The sequence below is a fragment of the Ranitomeya variabilis genome, chromosome 2 (assembly GCF_051348905.1).
Source record: "Ranitomeya variabilis isolate aRanVar5 chromosome 2, aRanVar5.hap1, whole genome shotgun sequence".
In the NCBI taxonomy this organism is placed as follows: domain Eukaryota; kingdom Metazoa; phylum Chordata; class Amphibia; order Anura; family Dendrobatidae; genus Ranitomeya; species Ranitomeya variabilis.
The window spans coordinates 373381768-373398935 of NC_135233.1; the positions used below are offsets into that span (position 1 = coordinate 373381768).

Consider the following 17168-nt stretch of genomic DNA (forward strand, 5'->3'; position numbering starts at 1 on the left):
CCAAATATATGCAGACTTCATTACTGAGATGTGTTATTAGCAATCAAGTTTTGCAGAGAGTCCATTAGAAAGTCTACACAGAATGATTTAACAGATGTACATCAACGTGAACAATCCCTTTAAATTTGTTTGACAGACTCAGGGGCATTTTTGGAGGGCGAGTTCTTCTCATGATCAAATAAAAGGAGCTATCAGACTCCAGTTGAGAGCAGCTTTTATTTCAGCGCTGTGTCTTTTAAAGGATTTGAAAAAAAAGAAACTACTTTCTTCCAGAAACAGCGCCACATCCGTCTATTGGTTGTGTTTGGTATTGCAACTCCGGTCCAGAGAGCTGACTCTTCCAGATGATGTCATGGTCGGAGGGATCTTACATTTAAGATGCTGATATCTTCTTCAGGTGCTCTAACCCTGATAACAAAAAGAAAATAGCCATAACACTGACTGTAACCAAACACACTCTCCCAATATTTCACAATGAACATATATTAGCAGGAAGTAAGAGGAGTATGGAAAGTAGCGCTGCTACAGGATCAGACTACGCTTGGATTGTTTGTCGTCTTTTACCATGGAGACACATGCTGTAGGTCTTTCTAACATATCTACATAATATACTGAGGACTATAGCAAATTTTAAAAGGGGAGTGAAAGTGTTAAATATCCATGATTGGGCGTATGATAATGGATGAAGGGGCCCTCTGTTGCCTATGTCTGCACCAAATAGGAAGTATGTAGTCTACTCATCTCTGTGACCCTAAGTTCTCATGAAAACTGAAAATAGTGATACCCTGATGAACATTTGGCAATCTTGTCAGATTAAATCCTTATGAGTGTGGCTCCCTCTTTATATGTCTAGGTGACTTACTGTCTCCCTAAATCCCAAAGATTTCCACATGGGGGTCACACACATGCACCGCCATTGTTTCTAGATGTAGAAGAGATAATGAGTTAGGGTCTCAGAATTGGATACAGCATGGATGATCTCTCGATTACAACTAGCTTTGATATGTTTAATTTTCCCTGTGATGGCGCTGTTGGGAAATTTAACTTTTTTTTCTGGGTTTCACCACCTATTACACATCTATTCTCGACAGCCTAACACCATGTTCAACATATGATCAATGGACCTATTTAGCGACAATGGATTTCCAAAAGGAGCAGCTCCTTGAATGGAACACTTTCATAAACACCAATTCCCTTCTGGCCCCCTGTCCATCACTTCTCTCTAGTGAACAAGTGGCTTTGTCCTCCAACTCACAAACCACCGATAGACAAAGCCAGGTCTCACTGTTCTCCAGGCACTACATATTGTCCAACCACACCTCACCTCTTTGACGAGAAAACCACTCTCTTGATTACACTTCGATTTTGCCTCTCACAACAATGTTTACTATTATCAGGTTCTACAAGCCCACAAGTAACAAGGTAAACAAGGTGTCCAGGTGAAGAAGGTCACAATACCTCAGGGTACAACACAACTTACACCCAGAGTGTTGCTCAATCATCTTTCAGTACCATACTGTAACCAGTTCACAACAAAGAAGTCTTTCTACATGTCCAATGGGGCGCTCATTTGAGGCCTCCTGCCTAATTCTTTTCTCTGTTATGCTATATGACTTCAGCCACACACTGACTCACTTCCTGGAAATAACTCCTTGTATAAGCTCCCTGGTTTCTGCAGTAGCAGCAGCAACATCTGGTGATGGCAACTAAAGGGGTTGACAACTACTCAGACAACCCCTTTTCAATTTCAATATCCCCCCATGTAGAATCAAAACACCTTCTACCCAACACCGATGCCGGGCTGTTCCAGCAACATGGGCGTACGATCTCCTGTGTCTCGCATGCTGGTGGCCACTAATGGACCACTTCACTCTCACCTCATTCAGATGTAACTGACATACAGAAGCAGTCAGAGAGTAGAAGCAACTCTCACTTTTTCTGGATGTCACAATTTTGTCTGAAGGAATTGAGAGTGAAGCGCCCATTGGAGGTCTCTACTTGGCTACAGGGATTAAGTGACGTAACATCACGTGAACCAAAGGAGACCCAACGCCGATGTTGCTGGAGTGGTGCCGCACCGGCACTAGAGATGAGTATAATGTATTTTTATTCTACGTGACAGAATATTGTAATTGGGAAGGGGTTGTCAGAGTAGAGGACAGCCCCTCTAATGTTCAGCAATATCCTGTATACATTGATTCAAATACAGACCATCATGTAGAGATACAGGAGTAAACATGAACATTGTCAGAGTAACATCAATAAGGGGTGGGGAGATTTACCTTATTGCACATGACCTTTCATCAAGAATTTTTCTTACAAATTAAAGGAAGCAAAATTTGCTTTATTTCTTTGGTGGGAACAGGGACCTGTTTATCCAGAAGTGAACATTATGTGACTTGAACATTTTGCATTGTGTGTCGCATTTGTGGTTTTGTAAGATGGCACGCGCACATCATGGAAACTTTTAGTTTGAGTGATGACATTGTCTCCTATAAATTTCCTAATTACAATATTTGTGACGGCAGAAACCTAATTTATTTCACCAACATCCTCTTTCTGTTATCTCAAATATGTAGACGGCACCTGAAATGATCAGATATCTTTGCAGACTGTACTTGTACTACCAGTAATGTACAGTATATGTAAAGTTTTGGAAAAATGACTTTGGGTGACTGACAATTATAGTGCAACCCTGTAAATATGGCAAATTCTTTAAATGTGAAGTGTTGTGGACATTGCATTTTTGAGATGTGATAGACAACGACTTCATCTATGAGAATTGGGAATGAACTCACCATGAGGACCAAGCCCAGGATCGTTACAAACCAGCTTAGATGGACGGCAGTAGTGGTTGATGCTGTAAGACAAACAGAGAGGTTGATAAATATTTCATATATTTGCTATATTTTAGTTTATTTCTATTTTAAATATACTGTAGTTGTTAGTTCTCTAATAGATATGTTTTCTAATGTTGCACAATTCTGAGCTCACCTCTACCAGCATTCAATGCTGAATCAGTGTCACATGATTTGTTATATTTCCATCACAAGAGTTATAGTCATTGCATCATGAACTTTAAAGAATTAAAAAAATGCAATGTTGCTCCGAGAGCTCCAGTTTATGCTCTCATTTAAAGGGTTTTCAATAGATCTTGGAAAATTAAGAATTTTTTTCAATTGGGTGTGTTTAAAAATTATGTTGCTGTACAGAAATAAACTGACAATGGTGCCCATGATGTATTCTGTGCAGCGGTTTGTGCCAACAATGTAGAAGAGTAGCTGCTAGTTGGCAAGTGCTGTTTGTAATGAACCCACAAAAGGAAGCAGGGATGATAAGTGAATATTCTCTATGGATGCCGCTGGCAGGGGCTATTCAATGCTTAGAAACTTATACCTCTCTCTAGTGATGAGCGAGTGTACTCGTTGCCCGGGTTTCCCAGAGCACGCTCGGGTGGTCTCCGAGTATTTGTTAGTGCTCGGAGATTTAGTTTTTTTGATGCAGCTGCATGATTTACAGCTGCTAGCCAGCCTGAGTACATGTTTGGGTTGCCTGGTTGCTAGGGAATCCCCACATGTAATCAAGCTGTCTAGCAGCCGTAAATCATGCCGCTGCTGTGACTAAAACTAAATCTCTGAGCAGTTACAAATACTCGGAGACCACCCGAGCGTGCTTGGGAAAACCAGAGCAACGAGTATACTCGCTCATCAATACTCTCCACCTGTTCCTTTCATCTAAGTAGCGATTATATGTGTTATAGTGGAGGACTTTTGAGCTCCCCTCAATAAATCACACCAGTGCCGTACAACGCACCTAGTGTCCCACATGTACTATGTTTTTTCAGCTCATTTATTCGGCCATGGAGTTCGTTGTACTGCGCTGGTGTGATCTATTGAGGAGAGCTCGAATGTCCTCTCTTAGGGGGTTGTTCGCAGCCAATCGCTCAAAACCAAAAGAACTGTGAATGCAGAACATTTACGTAGATTGATTTTGTCTATACATACAGATTTTCTATAACATTACAATCACTGTTTCGAGAGCATAACATTGACTATAGCATGTCTTTCGTACCTGCCTGGGCTCTGGATATTTTGGAGGTGATTCATCAAAGCTTTTTCACCAAATTTTGGAAAAAAAGCCATTAAAATTATTTTTTATTTGTGCAATGCCAGGATGCGCAGAAAAAGAGACTTCAGGCTTTTTTCACAACTTTTTTGTCCCAGCTCTGACAAAATGACTGGAGCTGGAGCAGAACGGTTGGCAAATTCATGATGAGCGTTGGCGATTGCTACAACACAAATCTTACTTCAGTAGGGGCTGGAGTAAGATTTCTGTGAGGCACAGAGAATGGTGCACACCACTACTCGTCAGCCTCTTAATGAGGCTCCAAAACGCCCCCTTGTCAAGACTGGTGATTCTGAATCGCATCCATGTTTGCGTGGGAAGCTGAACAATGGGGTAAGAGTAAGGTTATGACTTTGACAAGTGCCAAATTGTAATGCCTAGATTACTGAATCAGAGCATGTCCAAAATGGTAGGTATTGGGGATGTTCAAAGTATGTAGGGATTAGTCCTTGCCAAAAGCAGTAAAAGGAAGAACAAATGGAGAAACTGGGACAAAAAAAATACCCATTGATATCTGTGGGGAGTTAAGACTAGCCTTGGCCAGCAAAAGCTGCTGAAAACATTATTTATGACTGTGATGAAAAGGTTGCGGTCTACGAAACTGCTGAATCTACCTGTCAGAGGACCCATATTGATCCACGGATGAAATCACCACCAATTGGTGCACCAATCTTAGGCTGAATCATGGAGCAAATCAAACAAGGTGGTATAGTCTGATAAATCACGTGTTATATCAACATGTGCATAGCCAGGACTGTGTGCATCACTTACCTGGTGAAGAGATAGCATCAGGTTGTGCCATGGAATAAGATAAGCAGTGGGGACAGTGTGATGGGGCAATGTTCTGCTGGGAAACCATGGGTTCTGGCATCATGAGGATGTGACTCATCAGCTACCTAAATATTGTACAGACCATCTATCCCACACCCTTATACATTCAGTATACTCACAAGTGTTTTTTGTTACTTTTGTAGTCGAATGTGTGGTAGAGTTGGAGCCATTGTTGGAAGATGTCCTACTTGTGGATGATGTACTTGTAGAGGCTGTTGACTCTGAACTGGTCTGTGTACTTGATGTTGCTGAACTGATGACATTACTTGTGGAGTATGTACTTTTACTACTGGTTGTTAATTGGCCATTTGTTACCATGCTTGAAGAACCTGATGCAGTGCTTGATTGTTTCTGAATTGTAGCTGAAGATGTTGACTGGCTATTGGTGCTTGTAGTTTGACTATCTATACCAGCATTAGAAGATGATGATGTGGTGGTGGATGTTGGCCCTTTACTGCTGATGCTATTAATAGAAGATAATATTGAAGTATGCAATGATGATGATTGGATGCTGGTTTCAGCACCGGCAGATGTTCCTTTGGTTGACAGAGGTTGTTGACTACTAGTGTCAACAGTGGAAGGTGTTGAAACTGTGAATAGTGCCTGTGTGGTCTTTGATCCTGAACTCATATTTGTGCTAGATGATGGTGTTGGTGAAGTTATGGAACTGGTAGATATTGATACATTTATTGGCCTTGTGTTTGTAGAAGTATTTGCATTGGTAGAAGTCTGTAGACCACTGGTAGTATTGGTAAAACCTGATGTCATATTAAGAGTTGTTAGACCATTATTTGGGTTTAGAGTTGTTATGATTGTTGATTGTTGACTACTTGTACCAACTGTGGAAGCAGGTGCCATGATAGTTGTGGATTGTGCATTGTTCTTAGTTGTTGACGTGCTGATGAATAATGGCTGACTGGTTCCACTAATAGTAAAAGATGAGGGTACATTGTGCGTAGTAGTTGGCTGAGTGGTTGTTCCAGTATGTTGAAAAGCTGTTGAATTGGCTAGTAGTTGCTGACTACTGAAACCAATAGAAGTACGTAATGTCAAGTTACTAGGAGTTGTCGATGAGATGGTTGTTGTGACGGTAAAACTGGTTGTAGATTGATTGATTGGCCCAGGATTCGGATTTTGACTGCTTTTGCCAACACTGGAAGTGAATGGTGGACTGAAGACAGATGTGTTGATAGATGGCTGCTGACTACTGATACCAGTAGGGGAAAGTAAAGACTGGTTATTAGCGGATGTTGATTGCTTGCTTGACTGAGTAATGAGTACAGATGAAGTAGAGGTTGATGGCCATGAACTGGAAACCCCAACAGAGAAAAGAGATGAGGATGTTGAAGAGTTATTTGGTTTTGTATTGGAAAAAGCTGTAATGTTGTTCAAGGATGTTGCATCTAAGTTTGAAGATGCAGGGGGCGATGTGGTAGAAGGAAGTGTTGGAGCTGTAGAAGTGAAGGATGATGTAGTGGAAGAAATTGTTGATGTCGAAAAAGTAGAAGATGATGCATTAGAAGCTGTTGCTGATGTCAAAGAAGTGGAGGATGAAGTGGTAGAAGCAACTAATGTAGAAAGGGAGGCTGATATGGAAGAAGCAGATATTGATATAGTCGAAGAAGAGGATGTATTAGAAGCATTTGTTGATGTGGTAGAAGCAGTAATTGATGTTGATGTCACAGAAATGGATGAGGGTGCAGAAGAAGAAGTTGTTGATAATGGAGGTGTGAAGGCTGATGTGTTAGAAGCAACTATGGATGTTGTAGAAGGAGAGGATGACACGGTAGAATGAGTTGCTGATGTCTGAGAAGAGGGCAATGATGTGGTCGAAGCAGTTGTTGATGTTGCAGAAGTGGATAATGATGCAGTAGAAGCACTTGATGTGGTAGATGTTGTTGAAGTAGTGGAGGCAGTGGTCGATGTGGTACTTGGCGGGGCAGTTGTTGGTATCACATGAATAATTAGTTGCTTTATTAATGTTGCTAAATCATTGAGTAATTTCTTGATGTAATCTGCTACGGATGTGGAACTGGTATTCTGAGCCTCAATTACAGAAACTGCAGAGAAAAAAAACATGTTATGGCATAATAGAAAAACCACTAGACCAAGAAAGGGAGCTGACTCCAGATATACAGTTCCCGTTAACACACTTTTGAATGCATACAGATAAAATCAAACATGTCACACTGAGTTAGAAGCATCCACAGGACAGTCTACATACAGCTCAGGAGCCATTACAAATTTGCCAAATAGTTGTTCAAACTAGAGAACCCCTTTAATTAATCGGAGGTGTGAGTGTCACATGTCGCACATACAGGCTAAAGTTAAAGATTACACATTTCCTTTGTATTTTAGGCAAAAAAAATATATTGTCATGTTTTACATTTTAAAAAATTACAACAGGAAAATGGGCTGATGCAAACGTTTGGGCATTGTTGGAGATTTGTGTTCTCAGATAACTTTGACCAAGGTTTCAGACCTTAATTAGCCTGTTAGGGTTATGGCTTGCTCACTATCAATTGTTAGAAAAGACCAGGTGATGCAAATTTCCCAGCTTTATAAAAACCCAGCCTCCTCTAACCTTGTGACAAAAAACAGCAGCCATGGGTTCTTCTAAGCAGCTGCCTAGCATTCTGAAAATGAAAATGGTGGAGGCCCACAAAGCAGGAGAAGGCTATAAGAAGATAGCAAAGCATTTTCAAGTTGCCCTTTCCTCAGTTTGAAATGTAGTGAAGAAATGTCAATCACCAGGAACAATGGAGTTCAGGACATGGTCTGGAAAACCAGGCAACATTTCAGTCAGAGCTGCTCGTAGGATTGCTTGAGAGGCAAATCAGAACTCCCGTTTGACTGCAAAAGACCTTCAGAAAGAATTAGCAGACTCTGAAGGTGTGCTACATTGAAGCTTTTTGCAATGGCCCTCACAGTCCCCTAATCTGAACATCATTGAAATTCTGTGGCTAGACCTCAAAATAGCAGTGCATGCAAAACAACCCAGGAATCTCACAAAACTGGAATCATTTTCTTTAAGTTCACACTCGGACTGTTTAGAGCGAGCGTGGATCGTGGCCCCACTGTACCATGGACCAGACTTACTCCTGAGGGGTGTGACTAAGCAGCTATCTTGGTGTTTGCTGGAGCCTCTAGTGGTGAGGTCAGGCTTGTGCGGCAGGTACCTGCCAGGTACCAGTGCAGGATGGCGTCCGGCAGTAGCAGCTGACCCCAACGGGACAGGACACTGTAACGACAGGTATAGGCAGGTATTGTAGGTATACTGTCTGACTCAGCTGATTCACAGACAGGCAGGTACTGGCAGCCATGGCTAGTATGCCGACAGGCTCTGGCGGATACGGGTGAGATACAGGCAGGTGGTTATAAGCAGACATGGCTTCTAAACACGCAGGTCGGTGCAGGCGGGCACGGCTGATATACTGGTAGGCAGGCGGGCACTGCTGATACACTGGCAGGCAGGTGATCATGGCTGATATACTGGCAGGCAGGTGGGCATGGCTAATATACAGACAAGTTCAGGTGGGCACCACTAATACACTGGCAGGTGGACATTGCTGATACACTGGCAGGCGCGCACTGCTGATGCACTCGCAGGCAGGTGGGTATGGCTGATATACTGGCAGACAGGTGGGCATGGCTAATATACAGACAAGTGCAAGTGGGCACAGCTGATACACTGGCAGGCGGGCACTGCTGATGCACTCGCAGGGAGGTGGGCATAGCTGATATACTGGCAGGCAGGTGGGCATGGCTAATATACAGACAAGTGCAGGTGGGCACGGCTGATACACTGGCAGGTGGGCACTGCTGATGCACTCGCAGGGAGGGGGGCATAGCTGATATACTGGCAGGCAGGTGGGCATGGCTAATATACAGACAAGTGTGTGTGGGCACGGCTGTTACACTGGCAGGCGGACATTGCTGATACACTGGCAGGCGTGCACTGCTGATACACTCACAGGCAGGTGGGCATGGCTGATATACTGGCAGGCAGGTGGGCATGGCTAATATACAGACAAGTGCAGGTGGGCACGGCTGATATACTGGCAGGCAGATGCTGGCAGGCACGACTAATATACAGGCAGAGGTAGGGGCCAGTTCCGACTGGATGAACAGAAACTGCTTCAGGAAGAACTGGGTCACTGGCAGGTATGACTGGAATACAGGAAAAGGTAGGTCCCAGTTCAGACTGGATGGACAGGAACTGATTCAGGAAGAATTGAGTCACTGGCAGGTACGACTGGAATACAGGAACAGGTAGGACCAGTTCAGACTGGACAGACAAGAAACAGCTTCAAGAATGGCTGGTCACTGGCAGGTATGACAGGAATACAGGAAACAGTAGGACCCAGTTCAGACCAGACAGATAAGGAACCGCAGGTGCGGACAAGCAGGGAACCACAGATGTGGACAAGCAGGGAACAGCAGATGTGGACAAGCAGGGAACAACAATTGCGGTCAAGCAGGGAACAACAATTGCGGTCAAGCAGGGAACAGCAGATGCAGTCAAGCAGGGAACAGCAGGTGCGGACAAGCAGGGAACAGCAGATGCGGACAAGCAAGGAACGACAGATGCGGTCAAGCAGGGAACCGCAGATGTGAACAAGCAGGGACTCGCAGATGCGATCAAGCAGGGAACAGCAGGTGCGGAGAAGCAGGGAACTACAGATGCGGTCAAGCAGGGAACCGCAGATGTGGACAAGCAGGGACTCGCAAATGCGGTTAAGCAGGGAACAGCAGATGCAGACAAACAGAGAACCACAGATGAGGTCAAGCAGGGAACCACAGATGTGGACAAGCAGGGACTCGCAGATGCGGTCAAGCAGGGAACCACAGATGCGGTGAAGCAGGAAACCGCAGATGTGGACAAGCAGGGACTCGCAGATGCAGTCAAGCAGGGAACCGCAGATGCGCTCAAGCAGGAAACCGCAGATACGGACAAGTACGGAATCGGAGGTTCCCACAGGACAGACAGGAGCAGGTTCACATAGAAGAGACAGGGTAAGGATAGGTACAGACAGGACAGATTGGATCAAGTTCATACAGGACGAGCATAAGGAAAAGTACACACCGGTCAGACAGAGCCAGATTCACAGGGTACTTACTATGAAGTATCAAATGTACACACAAATCACTAATGTTGCACAGCATCAACAGAAAAGAGATAGGTACTGGTTCAGAAACTGCTTAGCAAAAGGTACTGGTTCAGACACTGCAGGTTTTAGAGATAGGTACAAGTTCAGACACAGGAATTTTAGAAATGGGTACTGGTACAGACACAGCAGGTTTAGGGAAAGATCCAGATTAAATACATACAGGTTCAGGGATAGGTCTTAATTCAGACAAGGACAGACACAAGTACAGATTCAGGGTTCAGGCCTGGGTATTCAGACCCAGGAAAGCAAATTCAAGCAAGATCAGAAACAGTACAGTAGTTGCACACATGCTGAAAGGGAATATTGCTCAGGCTCTTCCCAACAGGTGGAGGTGCCTTAAGTACCAAGTGCCTTTTATCAATAGGATGGGGACACATTAGGAATGCGCGCACTGTCTCTTTAAGAATCAGGAAGAGCGGGCACCTTAAGCATGCACAGCAAGCAGAGAACCAGGAGCTCACTGCACACAGTAAGCAGAGGACAAGGAGCTCACTGCCCAGCTTGGGCTGGTGAGTACATTGGTGTCCCTGCATGGTAGGGTATTGGAAGCCATGCAGGAATACAGGCATTGATGTTACATTTTCCAAGGAAGAATGGATGACAATCCCTCAGACAAGAATTGAAAGACTCTGATCTGGCTACAAAAAGCATTTACAAACTGTGATACTTTCAAAAGGGTGTGCTACTAGGTACTAACCATGCAGGGTGCATAAACTTTTGCATTGGCCCATTTTCCTTTTTGTAATTTTTAAAATGCAAAAGATGAAAATATATATATTTTTTGCCTAAAGTACAAAGGAAATTTGTCATCATCTTTAACTTTAAGCCTTTTAGAGATCATTTCATCTTCAACTTGCCTAACTGTTCGCAATAACTGTAATTTTGATCAGGGGTGCCCAAACTTTTACATGCCACTGTATGAGCTTGGATACTCTATACAGTATATAGACTAAAGTGTACCTATGTTTTTAGGTGAACTTTAATATCTAGTTAGTGCTGAAAGGTGTGGAGATTTTCTGTGGATGATGTTCTCTCCCCCACCTCTCATTTCTTGAAGTGCATAGGAAAACTGAATGGGTTGTGCATACCTATAATTGTCTACATATAGGTCTGTAAGTGATGGAAGAGTGTAAATAGTGACTGTAGGTACAAATGTGGTATATCTATAATGAGGAAAATTAGTGTTTAAAATATAGGCGATGGTACACATACTCTTCATATGTATAGGATACAGGCTGCCCCTTGTCTAGTGCTGCAGCCCTCCAGTGGGTGTGGATGACTAGAGGGTGCGACCTCGCTCCATACAAGTGTATAGAGAGCAGCACTGCGCCCACTGGCTGGAGGTATGTATAACACATACATACCCTGTGGTCCCGGATCAGAAACCGGTGAATTCCCCCAGCGCACAGTGCGTGCGCTAGGAGGATTCATAAGTCTGCAGTCACACAGAGCAACTGCAGACTTATTGATTTGGACTGGACAACACCTTTAAATATAAATGAAATCACTGTAACACAAATATATACACATATACAGAAAAAAAAAATATATATAAACAGCTGCACTTTAGACATTTTGTAATGCAGTGAAAATATGGAGATTGCTTTATCCGCCCTTGTGTGCAACCCTTTGGATCTACTCCATGTAGCCTTTCTCATGGAGAAGATCCAGGATGTCACACACATGGGCGGATAACGGATCCTTTTTTTCCACTGCATTATAAAATATCTCAGCTTTCCAGTATAAACTATGGTTTATTAACCCATATTCAATTGTTTCTGTCCTCTCGGGATATTTCTAATCATACTGTGTATATACTGTGTGTAGTGCTATTTATATATACATATATTTTATATAAGGTGGAATAATAATAATCTAAATAATAATATGAATAATTAAAATATGTATTCCTAATTGTGCTAATTAAAAAACTTGTTTGTGTATTTATTTATAGACAGATAGATAATAGACAGATAATAGATAATAGATAGATAATAGATAAATAGATAGATAATAGATAGATAATAGATAGATAAATAATAGATAGTTAGATAGATAATAGATACATAATAGATAGATAATAGATAAATAATGGATAGATAATACAGTAGATAGATAATAGACAAATAGATAGATAATAGATAGAGAAATAGATACTTAATAGATAATAGATATATAATATATAGATGTATGGATAGATAGATAATAGATAGATGATAGATAGATAGATAATAGATATATAGGTAGATAATAGATAGATAGATAGATAATAGATAGATAGATAATAGATAGATGATAGATAGATAACAGATAGATAGATAATAGAAAGATAGATTACAGATAGATAGATAGATAATAGATAGATAATAGATAGATAATAGATGATAGATAGATAATAGATAGATAGCAGATAGATAGATAATAGATAGATAATAGATAGATGATAGATAATAAATAGATAGATAATAGACAAATAGATAGATAATAGATAGATAACAGATAGATAATAGACAAATAGATAGATAATAGATAGATAACAGATAGATAATAGATAGATAACAGATAGCTAGATAGGTTCTATAAATTCTGCTCTATCTCAAATCTAGCCACCTGCTGATTCACCTTTGATAGTGTCCGCCATGCAGCTACCTTTCCCAGTCCCCCATACACTATATGTATGCTCCTTTTGGCTAATCATGCATGAGTTTTGCTCAGACATTGATATTCAATCTATGCTCAAACCTTCTCACCCCAGTGCTGAGGCCTTCACGCACACTAGATGGTTGGACGGTGTACCGATACCGAAATATCTTGTTCAGTAGAATATTCTGTCTTTTAGGAGCTTTTGTCTGTAGCTGTTAATAATATACTAATAATCCCTCAGTCGCTTTCTTACCTGTTGTGAGAAGCAGAAATCCATAACTCCATACTTTGCCAGATCCTACCCCGGTACACATGGCGCGGTGCACTTGTTCTATTCACTGAAAGAGGAGAACGATCCTTCTACTTGTACAAATACACTTGTGCATGGAGGAGTGCAGGGCCATGTGACACAACCGTGACCGCACACCTGCCAGTCAACCTCCATCAGCCCTCTGTATAGGTCAAGTATGCAGTAGTGGAATCAGGGTGGGGCGGCTAAATAAAGTCTGTTGATACTTTCAAGAAAAATTCATGACTTCCTGTAAAATATCATTTTACTGTATGGGTATTAGTAGCAGTGCACGGGCTCTTTAAAATGGACCTTAATGGAGGTCAATTTTAACATGGGTATCATTCATAACCAGAGTTGAGTTAATATCCTGAAATTCGATTCACTCACTTCAGGGGGAAACGTAAAGGCACGTAAAATAAATTTGTTACAAATTGAAGGCGTTAAAAATCCCCAACTCATACTCACCTCTCCTCAGCTCGCCCCGTACCAGTCCTGATCAACCCTTCTATTTTCTTTCTTCTGTCTTCTATCTTCTTTCTTCTAACTCAATTCCAGCCATTTCCATTTACTAGACCCCACGATGTCACCAGGGCCACAACACACATCAATATTGTTGGAAAATTTGAGGCGAATTTGATTTGACTAGAATTGACTTGCTCATCTCTACCGTAACGAGACAAGTCAACAGTGGATAAGACCTCCTGACAGCCTCACTAATCTCCAAACTGAAGAACATGGCCCCTAAAAGAGGTTAGCCAACCCAAAAAATTTTATCACCTGGAGTGGTCAGACCATCGCTGACCCAAAAATGTTCTTCAACTGTCCCCTTAATAAATGGAGTGGTAGTGAATATGCATGCCCAAAATTCTACCGCCTTGATTTATGCAAAAATAGGTCTATAGGATTCCTCATAATTAGGAAAATTCTTTTAAGTCATCAACAATAGTTGAGATTTAGGAAAACAGAACTCCACCAATTATTTTTATGTGATGGAAGACTTCTTACTCTCTAAGCCTTTTTAGACTTGTTCTCTCTTGCTGGAACAGATTATTTTGTCTTAGATCACCATAGAATACTGGCGCACATGTGAAATATATCTCTGATCAATGCAGATTACTGTGTAGGGACCCACATCTATCTAGAGAATGAGGCCCCATTACAAGTGGTCATGAATAAAGAGGTCAATAAGCATGCACAACTCTCTTTATTTCTATGGAAATGTAAAAAAAATGACCTAGAAAGCTTGCCTAGAAAAAAGGCTTGAAGCATAGGCCTGAAGGAAATGTCCCTCAGTACCTTAAGGGTTCAAGGGTGAAGGTGCATTAAAAAAGTTCTGCCTTGGGCATGAAGGTACTTTGGCAGATCACAATGCACCTTGAGGGCTTGATGAAGTGGAAAAAGACCAGAAGAAATTGAAAATAATGGCATCTCCACATTACAGGAAATTAGTAGATTCCTATAATTTAATTTGAATTTTTTTTTACAGATAAGATGTCTCTTTTGGGCAACATATGCAAGGAAATATCTTATAAATTAAGAAAAATATATTGGTCATACAGTATACACAGAGGTTTACTGACTTCATTTATGTTCCAAATAGTAAATTCTTACCCTTAAAGACTTTATTACAACATTTCTCACAGTGATCACTTACATCGATCACAGCCCAGTATAGTGAGAGGTTCTTTATACTAGACCCCCAGTACCCCCTTCCATATATATATATCAGATCAGTACATAGAGAAGACACAATAGACTCTTTGATAATATTATTTGGAGTTGACACTTCCATTTGTGACACCTGTAAGTACAGAGCTGTGTTTGTTCAGTCGCTAGCAGCAGAGCTTTGTGAGAGGCATAGTGGCGGCTGCCTTTGTGTAGGATAGAAAGGTGTCTTTTACTTGTGATAGATGTTTGTTCCTATAGAGGTAAGAGGTGACATTTTTTTCTATTGCATGAAAATAGAAAATCTGATTAATCCAGAGCGAATCTGAACGGGATTTGAGACTTATCTAATGCAAATATTTGCTTTTCTATAAGAATCCGATATTTTGAACTTTCCTTGTATTACCAAAGTACTAAGAATCTGGTTATTGGTAGAAGGGTGAACCTTTAAGGTATGTGGAACTATAATACAACACCTATACAGTGATATGTAAAAGTTTGGGCACCTCTGGTCAAAATTACTGGTACTGTGAATAATTAAGCAAGCTGGAGATGAAATGATCTCTAAAAGGTATGAAGTTAAAGATGTCACATTTTCTTTGTATTTTATATACTGTATATAAAGTTAAAGCAAGAAGTTTCCATACACTATATAAGACACATCTGCATGTTTTTCTCAGTATCTGACATGAAGTCAGAATAAACCTTTCCCGTTTTAGGTCAATTAGAATTACCAGAATTATTAATATTTGTCAAATGCCAGAATAATGAGAGAGGGAGAATGTTTTAAGGCATTTTTATTACTTACTGCAAAGTCAAAAGTTTACATACACTAACATTACTATGCCTTTAAACTATTCTGTACTGTCCATATGATGATGTCCTGTGTTTGGAAGCTTCTAATGTTTTTTTTGGCAACATCTGTGTTAATTAGATTCACATGGGTGGATGTGATTTAATGCACACCTGAAACACACTGCTTCTTTGTGTAGCATCACGGGAAAGTCTAAAAAAATCAGACAAGATATCAGGAAGAGAATTGTGGACTTGCACGAGTCTGGCTCATCCTTGGGTACAATTTCAAGATACCTGAACGTGCCTCATTCATCTGTACAAACAATTATACCCAAGTACAAACAAGATGGGAATGTCCAGCCATCATACCGCCCAGGAAGGAGACGGGTTCTGTGTCCCAGAGATGAACGTGCTTTGGTCCGACATGTGCATATCAACCCAAGGACAAAAGTAAAAGACCTTGTAAAGATGATGGTGGAAACTGGTTGGATATCCACAGTGAAATGAGTACTGTATGAGCATGGGCTGAAAGGCCACTCTGCCAGGAAGAAGCCATTACTCCAAAAGAAACAGAAAAGAGCCAGATTAATGTTTGCAAATGCACACAGGAACAAATACCTTAATTTTTGGAGATATGTCCTGTGGTCTGATGAAACTAAAATTGAACTTTTGGGGAATAATGACCATCGTTACATTTGGAGGAAAAAGAGAGAAGCTTGGAAGCCTAAGAACATCATCCCAACTGTGAAACTTGGAGGTGGCAGCATCATGTTGTGGGGTTGTTTTGCTGCAGGAGAGACTGGTGCACATCACAAAATAGATGGCATCATGAGAAAAGAAGATTATGTGGCAATACTGAAGCAACATCAAGACATCAGCCAGGAAGTTAAAGCTTGGGTGGAAATGGGTCTTCTGAATGGACAATGACCCGAAGCATACTGACAAAATGGTAACAAAGTGGTTTAAGGATAACAAAGTCAATGTTTTGGAGCGGCCATCACAAAGCCCTGATCTCAATCCTATTGAAAACGTATGGGAAAAGCTGAAAAGGCCAGTGCGAGCAAGGCGACCTACAAACGTCAGGAGGAATGGGCCCAAATTCCAACCAAGTATTGTGAGAAGCTGGGGCAGAGGGACACCATCATATGCACAGCAGTTCATCTCTGGCAGGTAACAGTAACTTTATACTGAGCTCTTTAACAATCCATTCACTCATAAATGAAAAATGCACCTTCTTGTGAAAATCTATTTTTAGAGCTCTACTACCCGTCAGGTTTATGTTTGTTCAGTATAAGGGCGAGGACGTCATGATAAGCATGCAGTATTCAGTAGTAATGAACCCCTCCTTTTCTACCTGTTCTGAATATGACAAAAAAAGTTTTTGAACTGCCACCAAATACCTAGCATATTTTGTCATTTTTTCCCTTTTTTCATTTCCTGCACCTTTCTATTTCAATAATGAATTTTAATGTATTTTAATGTTTTTAAATTGATTAATGCACTTATTTTTTTGCCTGGATGACACACATCTCTGGTAATGTGGCTCTAAAACTTTTGACTTTGCAATAAGTAATAAAAATGCCTTAAAACATTCTCTTTCTCTCATTATTCCGGCATTTGGCAAATATTAATAATTATGGTAATTC

General features: G+C 41.1%; 1 protein-coding gene across 1 annotated transcript; it reads right to left on the reverse strand.

Moving 5' to 3' along the window:
- Positions 1 to 269: 269 nt before the first annotated feature.
- On the reverse strand, positions 270 to 13198 carry LOC143806058 (uncharacterized). Its single transcript, XM_077285992.1, has 4 exons — positions 13024 to 13198; positions 5076 to 7016; positions 2799 to 2860; positions 270 to 408 (listed from the first exon to the last, which is right to left on the reverse strand). The coding sequence occupies exons 1-4, from the start codon at positions 13082 to 13084 to the stop codon at positions 403 to 405; spliced, it is 2070 nt and encodes a 689-aa protein (XP_077142107.1). The 5' UTR covers positions 13085 to 13198; the 3' UTR covers positions 270 to 402.
- Positions 13199 to 17168: the final 3970 nt, after the last annotated feature.